Source organism: Gossypium hirsutum, chromosome D03, assembly GCF_007990345.1.
Source record: "Gossypium hirsutum isolate 1008001.06 chromosome D03, Gossypium_hirsutum_v2.1, whole genome shotgun sequence".
NCBI lineage: Eukaryota > Viridiplantae > Streptophyta > Magnoliopsida > Malvales > Malvaceae > Gossypium > Gossypium hirsutum.
The window spans coordinates 28,633,789-28,648,170 of NC_053439.1; the positions used below are offsets into that span (position 1 = coordinate 28,633,789).

The window sequence follows — 14,382 nt, forward strand, 5'->3', positions numbered from 1 at the left end:
TTATACAAAATGTAAAGAAATGTAAATTTCGTAAAAAAAATTATAACAAATTATCGTACCAAAAGAAGCTTTTTATAATTTTTCTATAACTTTTATTGATTTTTATTTTTTTATCATTTTTCGCCACGTGATGACTTTAATTGGAAAAAAATTAGGAGTCGTTGAATTTTTTTATGATTTTTATAAAATTTTACAATTTCTTTTTACAATTTTTATAAAAAAAATTTCTAAATTTTCATAAAATTTAAATTTTTTATATTTTTATTAAAATTTAATAATTTTTCTAAATTTTTTTATTTTTTTCTAATTTTTAGTAAGAGCATTGGCTTAATTTCTTTTTTAAAAAATTTTAATTATGCATTTTGAAAATTCAAATATCCAATTAAGTGGGAAAAAAAGTAAGGGCTTAATTGTTTTTATTTTTTTAAGTTTAAGGGCCTTTGATGCATTTTGAAAGTGAAAGTGCTCAATTGAGTGCAAAAAAATAAAATAAAATAAAGGACTTAATTACTTTTTTTTAAAAATTTTGAAGACTTTTTACTCCCTTAGACCTTAAATCAAATACTTATAATTATGTACATTATACTAACTGATATGCTTTAGTCGTACAAGTGTTTTTCTCATTCTCAACAAAAAAATTGAAACCCTTTTCTCCGTTTCTTCAGTTTTAAAAATCTAATCTAAATAATATGCTTTAAAATACTTTCAAATTTCTAAATATTTCTTTAACTAATTCATAAATAATTTTGCATACTTACTTGTATCACATATATATACAAAGATTTTATATCATTAATTATATGTTTACATATTATAATAATTTTATGATTCAAATTTTCTTCCTCATAATTAAAGTATAAATTATATGGGTTAATATTTAGTATAATACATTTTTTATTCTATAATTAGCTTTAAAAATTTATTATGTATCTCTCTTTTTTTAAATTATTTTTTAATATTTTACTATAATGTCCCTATAAAATTATTGTCAACCCCGTAATTCTACTTGTGAAAAGTATAAAAACTACCCTAACAATGTAGCAAATATTATTCAAAATTATATTTGAAATATTACAAATATATTATCTTTAAAAATTAAAACATACAGCACACACGGGTAAAAAAACTAATTTATTATATATAAACATATTTTAACTTAATATAATTAATAGTGATTTTCTATTCTTTTATGATTTCAGCACAATAACTACGTATAAATTCAGACAGATCACAAAATTTATTTTAAATTGACCTGTATCCAATGTAGAGGTGTACATGGGTCGGGCCGGGTCGGGTTTGGACCGGGCCCAAAAAAATATGCTTGAGATTTTGTCTAGGCCCAGCCCGGAGAAAAAATATGGGGCCCGAGCCCGGCCCGTTTTTAATTAAAATTAAAATAATTTTTTTATTAAAATTAAAACTAATTGTTATTAAAATTAATTGTTAGTAAAATCATCAAATTATTAATTGATAATTGTATTAATTGTTGTAATAAAATCTAACATTTGATTAGTAAAATTATCAAATTATTAATTGTATTAATTGTATTAATTGTTAATTGAATTAATTGTATTAATTGTATTAATTGTTATAACAAAATCTAACATTTGATTAGTAAAATAAATTTGATGTTTTATTATTATTTTGTATTAATTGTTGTAACAAAATCTAACATTTGATTAGTAAAATAAACTTGATGTTTTATTATTATTATTTTATTATTATTATTTTGTAACAAACTTGATTGTATTAATTGTTAGTAAGCTGAGTGAGTCTCTTTCTTTTACTGGAGTTATGTATTATTAAACTCATACAATACATGAATTTATTTATTCCATTTCTATTTCTATTTTGATATTTCCTGGCCAATAAGCAAATCTGTTCTATTTCTTATTTATACATAAATTAGTTGGACAAATAAAAAAAACTTAAAATAAAAAACTATTATAATTTAAAAATAAAGAAATGAAAGTAAATGAAACTTAAAATAAAAAAACTATTAGTTGGATAAATTAGTTGGCCAATAAGGAAATGAAAGTAAATGAAACTTAAAAAAAAAAACTATTATATTTAAAATATATATATTTAATATATTTTCAGGCCGGGTTCGGGGTAAAAAAATTTTGCCCAACGCCCTGCTCGTTTTCTAAACGGGCCTCAATTTTTGCCCAATCCCATATTTCGGGCCTATACTTTTACCCGAACCCTCCCATATTTTGGGCGGGCCGGACCGCCCGACCCATGAACAGGTCTAATCCAATATCTTTCTTTTCAATCTCATCAGAATGGATCCTTAAGTTCGATATTGGAGTAATAACCATGATGGAACATTCACCATATCTATAAAGCAAAAATGATCTTCCATGAAAACAGAAAGATGCAAGAAGGTGCTAGTGATCTCAACAATATTATTTGAACTCAGCAATCCGCAATTCTTATTTTTGTATTTATTTGGACTTTCACATCTGTGTGGTATACATATCCGGAATACATGAAGTTGAAGGAAAAGTTCAGATGTTATGAGAATAGGCAGCCGGCAGAGGCTTGCCCATATCTCTGGGTTCACTGTTAAACTAAATGCCATGTATATAAGCTGAAACCTTGCATCGGAAATGCCGTTAAAACACATAAATCTCTCAATCAATCAACTTTTCCATTTATTATTTTCTTTTTCCTTTTCCCTGCAAACTAGCTTTCTTCATCAACCATGGCAGGCTCAAGTAACTCAGCACCTGTAAGTTCTATTCATACAAGCTCAGAGACAGGAAGGCTTCTTCCCTCAGCAACCAAATGCAACTCCAAAGAAATTGATTTGGATGTTTCCCTCCCTTCGCCCTACTCTAAATCTTATCTTTTTGAGCTTGTAATCACTGATAAAACACATTACAGACGGTTTCTTTATATTTCGTTGACTCTAGCTTTTGTTGTCCTAGCACTTGGTCTGGTGCCGCATTTTCTGCCTCAAAACAATCGTCACCATGGGCATTCCAAGAATCTCACTCTTGCACTTAACCAAGCTATAACATTCTTTGATGCACAAAAGTGTAAGAGTTTTCCTTTGTGAATTTGTTCTAGATTAATATTCACTGACGTCCATGGAAACTTACCACACTTATTTTTTTCTGCAGCTGGGAGTTATCCAACTAACAGTCCCATAAGTTTCCGAGGAAGTTCGGGTTTGCAGGATGGGAATTCAAGCAATATCCATGCTGATCTTGTTGGTGGATTTTATGATTCTGGCAACAACATCAAGTTCACTTTCCCTGCAGCTTATACCATCACCCTGTTGAGTTGGTCGGTGGTTGAATACCATCGAAAATATGCAGATATTGGTGAGCTAGAGCATATAAAAGACGTCATCAAATGGGGCAGCGACTACTTGCTCAAGGTCTTTGTTCCTCCAACTGCAAAATCTGATCCTAGCTTATTGTATTCACAGGCAAGCCTTGTGTCAATTATGTGCCTCAAAGTGGCAAAATGAGATATCAGTGACATACTGACATTTGAGATTGTTTGTTGACGTGCCTTTAGGTTGGAAGTGCAGGTAATGACACTAAAAATCAGGTCCCTAACGATATAAATTGTTGGCAAAGGCCTGAAGACATGAGGTACAAGAGGCCTGTTTCAGTTTGTAATGAGACAGCTTCTGATTTAGCAGGGGAAATTGTTGCAGCACTATCAGCAGCTTCAATAGTATTCAAACAAGAGAATGAATATTCACAAAGATTGATTAAAAAAGCAGAGCAGATATATGAGATAACTGCAAAAGAAGACCGGATTCACAGAGCCATAACTTACACCACCATTGATGCTTGTGGAGGTGAAGCAAGAAAGTTTTACGGATCATCCGGGTACAAAGATGAGTTGGTCTGGGCAGCAACTTGGTTGTTCTTTGCTACAGGGAACCATGCTTTTCTTGATTATGCCACCACAAACTTTGCTGCAGCAGCTGATGATGAAACAACGACTGACAAAGGGATCTTCTATTGGAATAACAAGCTTGCCGCCAATGCGGTAAGCTTAGTGAATATGTTTCATGTGGTTTTTATAATGTTCAATTCCTACATTTGGTGCAGACATAGAGTTAAAAAAATTTCCTGTTATATTTGCTTTTGTAGGTTTTGTTTACTAGACTTCGTTTCTTTCGTGATCTTGGATTTCCCTATGAAAAAGCACTGGGATTATCTACCAACATGACTGATCAGCTCATGTGTTCATATCTTTCAAAGCAAAACTTCAATAGAACACCTGGTAAAGTATTTTCAGTGGATTACCAATTCATGTATTTTTTTTTAAAGCAAATGAATTGATACGGAGGAGAACAAATGAACCTCATAAGATAATCTCATACTTTCAACATAGGATTCAAGTCTCATTCCTGCAATTGGGCACATAACATGGATGTATGCTTTCTAAAGCCACTTTATCACTATGATTTTCTGTAGGTGGATTGATCCTTTTAAGCCCTGGTACTGGCGGACCACTCCAGTTTGCAGCGACGGCATCTTTCTTGAGTAAATTATATAATGATTACCTTACTCTTCTTCGAAGATCTAGTTGGAATTGCACCAATGATGGGTTTTCTTTGGAAATGTTACAAAGCTTCTCTACTTCTCAGGTAAGCCTATAATCTGTCCATAAGTCTGCAAGTCTTTAAAACAGCAGTTTTTATTGTTTCCTCGTTTATACAGATTAATTACATTCTAGGAGATAATCCTAGAAAGATGAGCTACATGGTTGGCTTCGGAGATCACTATCCAACACATGTTCACCATCGGAGTGCATCGATTCCATGGGATGGTCAATATCACTCTTGTGCTGAAGGTGATAGATGGCTACACTCTCAAGATCGAAATCCGAATATACTTTTGGGAGCAATGGTAGCTGGACCAGATCAATTTGATGACTTCTCCGATGAAAGGGAGAAGACATGGTTCACAGAACCGAGCATAGCAGGCAATGCCGGTCTAGTTGCAGCACTCATTGCACATCATGACCCTCCTCGATCTTCTGCTTCTAATGGCCCTAATTTAGGCCTGGACATTGTGGGAATCTTTGAAAAAGTGCATTTGGATTCTTAATTTCATTAACATTGTACTTTGAAAACAGTTGAGCATTCTCCATTGTAATTACTAATGGATAAATGCACGAGATGGTAACTGGGGCTTTTTCGCAAGAGAAAAGCTTTGGCTCTACATCTATCTCCACTTTTGCAGGTGCCAACAATGCCATTTATGGTATGAACCACATTTGTATACTAAAATTTGCAACGCAAGAATGAGGTAAAAGACAAGGCAAACAGCACATTCTTCGAAACTCCTAATTTCTGATGAATTTTCAACAATTTAGATTATGGAGCCTAGATAACTCAAAAATAATCATGAAAAAGCAGTAAAAACAGCATCAAATTCCAATTTAGACCATTAAAAATGCCAAATAGAATAAAAACAGATCCCTCCCATATCAGAAAAACAGTTGCATATGCAAATAACATGAAAAACCAGTTCATTTTACCCAAATAGAAAGCTTCAAGATAAGCCCTGACGCAGATCATATAAAAATTCAATTCATCATCACTGCAAGTTGGCAACTAAAACTTAAATACTTGAATTAGTTCACTTTCCAAAAGACCTGAACATCAATTTTGGCCAGAACAAAATGATTAACAGTTAAGGCCATGCATCATTTCCAAAGGGGGGAGTTTCCTGTCAGTTCATTCCATTTTCTCATATGGAGCATACTCTGGGTTACACTGCGATGAGGAAATAGCAGATTCAGTCTAGACAAATAATACCAGGAAAGGCCAAGGGATCGAGCTCCCAATATCCTCTCCAGCGACTATCATCTCCAGTGTGCTGGAAAGCAGGTATCAGATGAGAAAATCTAGCAAATTCAGTCTCAGGAATTTCAACAACACTAGCTGTAGATCTTTGACTTCTTGGAGCCCTATAAAGTGATTTAGGTTTATTTAAACATAACAGAACCATAACTTTTTTGCTCTTCTCATTATCTTCCAACACTTCCACAATGTCACATTCACCCTTGCCAGATTCTGAATCTGTGGTGTTCCAGCTCTTATGAATTGCCCAAACCTCCCCCTTTCTAGGGTAAATTTTGTATCTGTTCTTCCCAATGGGCTCAGCTTTTAATTGATGAGAGACATCATTACAGGAGACAACCTTGGTTTGACCAGATTTAACTTTAAATATCCCACAACAAAGAGGAAGTTTCAAGTCTTTGGGTCTTGAGCACACCGACAGCAGTGCCACATGCAATCTAAAATCAGGGGTAGATTCTATCTTCTTAACTTGAGCATAGTCCTTCGGCATACCATCCCTACTATATAATGCCCATATTTGATCAACCTCAAATTTGTCCTCAGATTTCTCCCTTTTGAAGTCATGGCACTCTAAATTTGAAGTTTTGCGAGCTGGAGACAACAGTGTAGAGACACTGGAGCTTTTAGTAACATCAACTGCACTACCATCCCTCTCATGGAAATGCATGTTACCGATAGGTGGACTTAAGGAATCCCTTCCTTTTGTAGTACCACAACTGCCACGCGTTTCATATTTATTGGAAACTGAATGGTTCTTGCCATCTTCCTGGGTGTCATGTTGACTTGCATTTACTTGACCGCCTTTTCTCCTCAAATATCTCGGGGAACTCTGAGGTTTTAAGCAATCTGTATTGAGATCACTTTTCTCACACTTTTTTGGGGTGCTCATATTCTCAACAGCATCACCTGAAATAGAACTACCTTTAAGCTGGCTCAAGTTGCAATCAGGTATAACTTCGACACTATCATCCTCGTTCCTATAATGAACTGCATCAACTTGACCATGATCCTTAAGTGTACGACTTGATCGCCTCATAGGCTTTCTGAATGCAGAGGCTTCTTTTTCAACGTCACTCTTCTGAATACTTACAGGAGTGAGAATCCTCTCTGAACCTATTGTAGCTTTTGCTTGATTATGAGGACGATTAGGGCTAGAACAATTTTCTGCATTATCTAGGTTGTGATCACCCAGCTTCATATCAGCAGAATCAACTAACTCAAAAAGGTAGCTAGGAAGACAAGCAGGATCCAACTCAAAAGATCCCACAGGAATACCTTCTCTTTCCTTGCCACTCATTCTGAATGAGGGAACTCGATGCGAAAACCTATATAGCTCCCGTGATGGGACCTGAAATGAGATAACCCCATCACGTTCAATTTGTTGGAAAATACTGACAAATCCTTTCACTTTACCCAAATGTGCAACCCCAATGCCAAGTTCCTCGTCAAAATCAGTTAGAACCTCTACGAAATCATACCGGTATGGTGGTTTATGCTTTTCTGGCTCTGAAACCCATTTAATATCCCAGTCTTTGAAGAGAGCCCAAGTTTCCCCTTTTTGAGGATAGACAAAGAAAAAGCATTTACCAAAACATTTTATAGGGTCAATTCGATGAGAGAACATTAGACGATCTATGCATACTTCTGAAGACCCATAGCAGTACTTGCCACAAGAAACAGGTAGATCCAGATCCACCCAGTTCTGCTCATTTGCCTCCTCTGGGTCAGGCTCTAGCCAAGTAATTCGTAGCTTGAAGCCAGGATCAAACACCTTCTTCACCCATGCATAAAATCTTGGCATGCCATCCAATGTATCGTATATAGCCCATACTTGATTAACAGCAAAACAGTTCTCTGCCTTGTGCTTCTCAAAATCACTGAACTCTGGATCAGGGTATTCAAGGACCTGAGGAGATGGATTCACTTCTCTACTTGACTCAAAACCACTATCAAACTGGTGCTCCATATTATTACTATCAAGTACAACAGTTTCCTCTTCCTTCCCCTTAGACTCTCCAGTTTTTCTTTTCTTGTTGGAGACAGCGTGTTCAGAAGGGGCACTTGCTTTCTGTTTGACTTCTTTCTTACATACATCTGCAGGGGCAGTACAGCCACCAGAATTTTCCTTTTTCATTACCTCATTATTCACCTTTTCTGCATTAGCATTGGGTGCTGCCGTTACCTTAGATTTTTTATAAGAAGGGCTTTCAAGATCATCATCATCATCTGCCAACTTCTCCTCATAAGAAACAGGTTGTTTTTGCCTTGAAGATCTCCTAGAAGGATGGCCTCCATTCACATTTGAATTCACCCCAGTATTATTACTGCAATCTTCCTGACTGGCCACATTTTCAACTTTAATTCCACTAGCAGTCTCACAACTTTCATCAGACTCCACTACTGATTTCCTTGTTCTCTTCTTGGCATTTTTTGAAGTTCCTGATTTCTTGGGCTTTGGCAAATTAGGCTTAGGCATTTCAATACCTCTCTTTCTGTCCCTCACATTTGAAAACTCATCTGCTTTCTGACCTGTAAAACCCTCCTTAGTCTGCTGCACTCTAACACCTACTTTCTCTTGTTTCTTAGAATCACCAGCCTGAGAGCTTCCTGCCTTTGGACTAGGAGCAGACCCTGCAAATTTATGCGGAAAGTGGACACCAAAAGGCATGCCACCATTGTGTTGCGAAGATGCTTTACAAGGACCCTCGTTTCGAACCTCTTTCAGATTGGAGAAGTGGCTCCAAGAGTATCCTTGAGGACCCAAGTCATGAGCAATGAACGAAGATCGACATGAAAGACAATGTAAAATTCTGTTCAGAAAATCTTTGTTACACAGGAATTTGAAACCACAAGCACTGCAGAGAGTCCAAAATGTTAGATGGTGTGCCTGCTGAAAGGAATTCGAAGCTGTGAACTTTGAAGAACCATTTCTGTAATTGCTTGCAAACTCGGACTGACTATTGACAGAGGAGGCCCTATTTGTTGGGTGAGAAGTTGGCTTTGGTACAGTTTTTGCTGAGACTCTACACTTCAAATCATATTGAGAACGTGACGTTTGGTCTGTAAGTACCCTGTTTGCTTCCCCAATCAACTTAAAAGCAGCCTCAGCACCATGAAATTTATTCTTGTCCGGATGAAGCAATAATGCGAGTTTTCTGAAGTGCTTCTTGATTAAACTCTCATCAGCTGACTGTTCAATTTGAAGAATCCCATACCAATCCTTTTCTGACCCATATAGGTTGTGTTTTGCACAATAATGAACATTACATACAGCTAACAATTGTGTTATGTTCTCAAGCTCAGGGAACAATTTCTGGGCCTTCAATGCAAACTTCTTTGCACCCTCAATATCGCCATTTTGCATCTTCTGTTCAGCAATTCCCTTAGCTCTGATAGCCTCCTCTCTATTACACTCCATGGTTGACAGGATTTCAAGATTAAACACTCAGATCTCTTATCCTATTTATCAGTTGTTCACTATCATCCAAAATCTTCAACCTGCACCAATTCAACCAAACAACTTTAATCAAATATGTCCAACAACACTCCAACTAAATCCTAAAGTCGAAACAACTCATGCCAGAGACCTACCATTATAGCAACAATCACCGAAAGATCTTCTTGACCCAGCAGTCAGCACAGCCAGTTTTAAACGAGAAGCAAGAACCACCCACCATCAAACAGTTCCTAGCAGCCAAACTCAAGTAAAACCCCAATGTTTGCAGAAGCTAATAATTCAAAGTTTAAAGCCTGCAACATAATTCAAAAGATCAAAAGTAAAGCCATTACTAAATAAATTTATTAGGATTACAGTGTCAAGGCACCTAAACATGTCAACCAAAATATAATGGCTGAAATCATAGAAAATTCAATAATAACATAACAAGGGATCGCATTTCATGGTAAAAAATTGACACAAAATCATTGCAACCAACAAGAAATCAAGTTAAAATTCCAAGAGGTGTGAACCCAAAAATACCAAAAGAAAGCACACACGTAACAGGTATAATTCTTAGTAGTTAAATAAAAGATGCAAATGAAGAGCAAAATCTATTCTGGCCTTAACATGCAATCATCCATTGTCACCACAAAAAGGAATAAAACAAAACAAAATAGCAGCTAGCTTACTTGATTTATCCTCAGCAACTAGAATACAATATTAAACAGGCACCCTACTTCTTGTCCACTTTCCCATTTTCTGAAGAACCAAACAAACCCTCATACTACACAGAAACCATAAAATCCAAACTGAATCAACCCAAAAGCAGATACCAAAAAAAAACCCATAAACACACAGACACACAAGAACCATTTATGATTTAACCATTGAATAAACAATATATACTATATAACCAGAAAACCATATGACAAAGAAATGAAGTAAACCCAGACTGGAAAATGGAAGGTTTGGAGAAAAAAAATTAAGTGATACCCACAAAAACAAAATGCAAGATTCTTCGAAAATCATTAAAGAAAAAAAAATCAGAATCAGATATTAGAAACGACAACAGAACACCCCTCCCCCCAAAAAAACAAGACTTACATTTGAAAAGTAATAGAAAATGTGAGGCAAATTCTTCAAGTACTTGGAGTAGACTGTAGAACTAGTGGCTGTTTAGAGTGAGGGGGAAAAAAAAAAAGAGGGAAAACTTTTTTGTTTTAGGAGAGAAAGTTGATGAGAAAAGAAGACCCTTGAATTTCTTTCGAGAGAGACTGCTCCTAAAATAAAAGTTCTTTTTTTTATTTTTAGCACTTTGTTTTTACGAAATACTGTGTTAAGCAATATTTTAAAAATTAGATAGGAGGTGGAACCGAAGAGATAATCAGTTATTAAAAAAATTTTAATAAAGGGTAAACTATTAAAATAGTCATTTTTATTTAGCTCAAATTATATTTTGGTCGTTTATGTTTGAAATATTACATTTTAGTCACTTAGGTTTTCGCTTTGTTACATTTTGGTCATTGAGCCGTTAATTATTGTTAACGGTATAACGGTAAGCTGACGTGGCACGTTAAATTATTATTTCAAAAAAAAAAGGTTAAATTATATAATTGGCCCCTATATCTTTTTCGTTTTGAGCGATTTAATTTTTTTCTTTTATGTTTTTTAATTTTTCTTTTTTTCTTTATTTTCCATTCTCACTTGGTTCTCCCTCTGTTTTTCTCCCTTCTCCATTTCTTTTAACATGGTTTTTTTCCCTATATTTTCGATTTCTTTTAACATAACTTTTTTTATGTTTCTGAAACAAGAAAAGGTGAAACTAGTTACAAACCCTTATCATCCATTGTTGCTTTGACGGACCAATTTGAATCTCTCAATGACCTAGTGCACAAGCTCGCCTCACTCAAAAACCTCGCCAGTCGTGACTTATAGTGATCCACCCTCAACAAAATTTCTCGAACCCATTCCCTCAACCTCTTAACCAACCCCCATGACCACCTATCTACCTTACCTACAACATTCTCGCCTTCACGAAACTAGTTGTTTCACAGAGTCTTCAAATGAGCTCGACACTCTCAATGACTACAATGACCACTATATGAAACTCACCCTTAACTTTACCCAAACTAGTTTGGTTTCATGCTCCTTTTCTCTGTTCAGTTCATCCATGCTCAGCTTTCAATCAAGATTGCTTGGGAATATCCAATAAGGTTTAGATCAAATTTACCGTTTGCTTAATTTTATTCATCAGAAAATAAAATAAAAGGAAAGGAATAATCTACACTATTGTGTCAAAATTTGAAAAAGAAAAAAATTGTTTTGAATATAAAGAATTCAATTTATGTTTCGATTTGATTAAGGATATAGTTTTTTTATATTGGTTAGTTAGATCTAGTTTTAATTTCAAAATTAGGTTATATTCAAGTCGAGATTTGATTAATAATGATTGGTATTCAGTTTTGAGTGAAAATCAATTTAGGAATATTGTGAAAGAAACAAGGACTTGCTTTATTTGGTGGACAAAGATTATGCTTCAGTAATAAAAAAGATGATAATAGAGAAAAATAAAAGGGGAGAAGAAGAGAAGGAAAATAAAGAAAAAAAATTTGTTCAAAAAAGTAAAACTGCAGGGACTAGTTATGCAATTTGACCTATATTTTTAGTCTGATATGATGAAATAACGGGCCACGTTAGATTATCGTTAGACCATTAACTATAGTTAATAACTCAGTGACCAAAATGTAACAAAATTATAACGTAAGTGACTAAAACGTAACATTTCAAACATAAGTGACTAAAATGTAACCTGAGGCAAACAAAAGTGAATATATTGGTAGTTTACCCATAAACAAAATTAATTCAATTACTTATTTTATTTTCTATTTTTTTATTTTTATCAAATTTAAATATTTATTTAAAAATAATTAAAATTTTAAATTAATATATAAATTGATTTTTGGTTTTATTGATGGATTCAGTCCAAACTTTTTTTGGTGACAAGAATAATAAAAACTAGCTATATAGACTTAAGACCTTTTCCTGAATAAGGAAACCTTGAACATTAACAACCTGTGCCTTCTCTCATGTACCATATTTACCAAACTATCAACATCTTGATTGTCTTCTCTATGTATGTGACAAATACTCCAGCAACCAAATCGTAACAACAATTGATGAATTCTCCTGAGCAGAGCAGAGTTGGAACCCTCCACAGAACTCTCCTAAATGTCTTTGACTGCCTCAAGACTATTAGACTAGATTAACACATTATCATACCCCGATCAATTAGAAAGGTCAACTCATCCAAAATACCCCAAAATTCCACGTCAAATACTGAACAACTTCCCAAGTACCTGTTAAACCCAAATAACCACTTCCCATTGTGATCCCGCACAATTCCTCCTGTTGCAGCAAAGCCAACTTCATCTCTAACACCATCAATATTCAAACAAACCTGATTCCTGATAAAAATTGGACAAGGTGTTTCTTTGCACGGCTCAATCACATGTCCTCTACCTGCTAATATATACTGCTTAGCCCAACTGTAGGAAGCCTTAATGATCTCACTGCTACTCCAGGATGTACCTTGAAAAATGAATAGGTTTTGGTTCTTCCAAATACACCATATAATAATCCTAAAGAGGCACTGCCAATCTACATCCCCCAAGGAATTAAATTGAATTTTTTGTAAGTTGGCATTAAGCCATTCCTGCAAGTTCCTACAATAAAACCTATCGTGCTTTCCAACAGGAAATAATTGATTCCAAATATTTCACACTGTAGGGAAATCTCTAATGGCATGAAGTACATCCTCTGAAATATGTCCACAAACCCCACAAGCCATATTATGTCCAAGACCCTAACAAACTCTCTCCATATTAATGAGCAATCGTTGTTTGAAAGCAAGCCAAATAAAGAAACGAACTCCTTGAGGTCCTTGATATTTCCATGGAATTTGCCACATTGTCTCCTTCAGGCTCCAAGAATTTTCTCAAAGTTTTTTATATGCATTCTTGACAGAAAAAGACGCTGTCGAAGTACCACCCCAAATAACTTTATCAACTCCTACTGTCTCGTGGGGTGGGGGAATCCCTACTATCCTTCTAATCACCTTCTCTGGTAGCCAAAGTCGAAAAAGATCAAGATTCCAATCTCCAACATCTATAACCATATCACTAAGCAAAACAGTCTAAATCAAGACAATAATGACCAAGAATACAGTTGACTAAAGGACCTATATTTGGCATCCAAGGATCACGTCAACACCTGATAGTCCTCCCATCCTCTACTGGCCGAAGCAGGTTCTCCCAGATAAGTGGCCAAGCCTTCGCAATGGCTTTTTATAGAAAAGAGCATCTACCACGAGAAATTGTCTCTAGTAAACCCTTAGTGACCCTATACTTGGCTCGAAGTACCTAGACCCATAAAGCCTTAGAATCCGTCACAAGATTAAAACTCAGCTTCATCATGAATGACGTATTGTGATCCTACAGATTTCAAAAACCAAGACTACCATGTTCCCGAGGCTAACAAATATTATCCCAACTGGCCACCTTTTTTCCACAGTTAGAAGACCCCCAAACAAACTGTCTAACCATTTGATCAATTTTCTCACAAGGCCTTTTACGAATCATCATTGATTGCATGAAATAACTAGAGATCATCAACAAGACCGACTAGGCTAGGGTCACCCTACCAATTGAAGACAATGACTTGACATCTCAACTCTACAATTTACTCTAGACCTTATCCACTACAAGCTGCAAGATGCTATTTGTAACTCTAGAATCAAATCATCTACAAAGAAAAGGTGAGAAAGGGATAGACCAAAATGAGACAAATGAATTAGAACCCATTGCCTAGATTTGATTGCCAAATGGATACTATGTCCAAGCCATTCCATGCATAAGTTGAAAAGGTAGGGAAACAATGGACACCCTTAGCGAACACCCCTTGTGGGACGAAATTTCTGTGTCGAAGTTCTATTCCACGAATCTGCATGGTAGAGTTTGTAATAGCAGAAATGATACTATTACAAAGAAAGTTTGGAATACTTGCAACTTGGAGGGATACATCAATGAAATCCCAGCACACTTGATCA

General features: G+C 35.2%; 2 protein-coding genes across 3 annotated transcripts; one reads left to right on the forward strand and one right to left on the reverse strand.

Moving 5' to 3' along the window:
- The first annotated feature begins 2,707 nt into the window (after positions 1-2,707).
- LOC107950936 (endoglucanase 25-like) lies at positions 2,708-5,081 on the forward strand. The gene is given in 6 exon segments (NM_001327582.1): positions 2,708-3,044; positions 3,129-3,439; positions 3,532-4,014; positions 4,119-4,251; positions 4,446-4,618; positions 4,692-5,081. Coding segments are annotated over 6 exon segments (1,827 nt in total).
- Positions 5,082-5,439: 358 nt separating this feature from the next.
- LOC107950682 (uncharacterized) lies at positions 5,440-10,613 on the reverse strand. Of its 2 annotated transcripts, XM_016885576.2 has the most exons (4): positions 10,383-10,579; positions 9,968-10,062; positions 9,431-9,589; positions 5,440-9,337 (listed from the first exon to the last, which is right to left on the reverse strand). In XM_016885576.2, exon 4 carries the CDS (start codon positions 9,255-9,257, stop codon positions 5,775-5,777), a length of 3,483 nt encoding a protein of 1,160 aa, XP_016741065.1. In that variant the 5' UTR covers positions 9,258-9,337; positions 9,431-9,589; positions 9,968-10,062; positions 10,383-10,579; the 3' UTR covers positions 5,440-5,774. The 2 variants fall into 2 exon arrangements, with proteins under 2 accessions (XP_016741065.1, XP_016741064.1); XM_016885575.2 differs by lacking the exon at positions 9,968-10,062 and having other exon boundaries at positions 10,383-10,613.
- Positions 10,614-14,382: the final 3,769 nt, after the last annotated feature.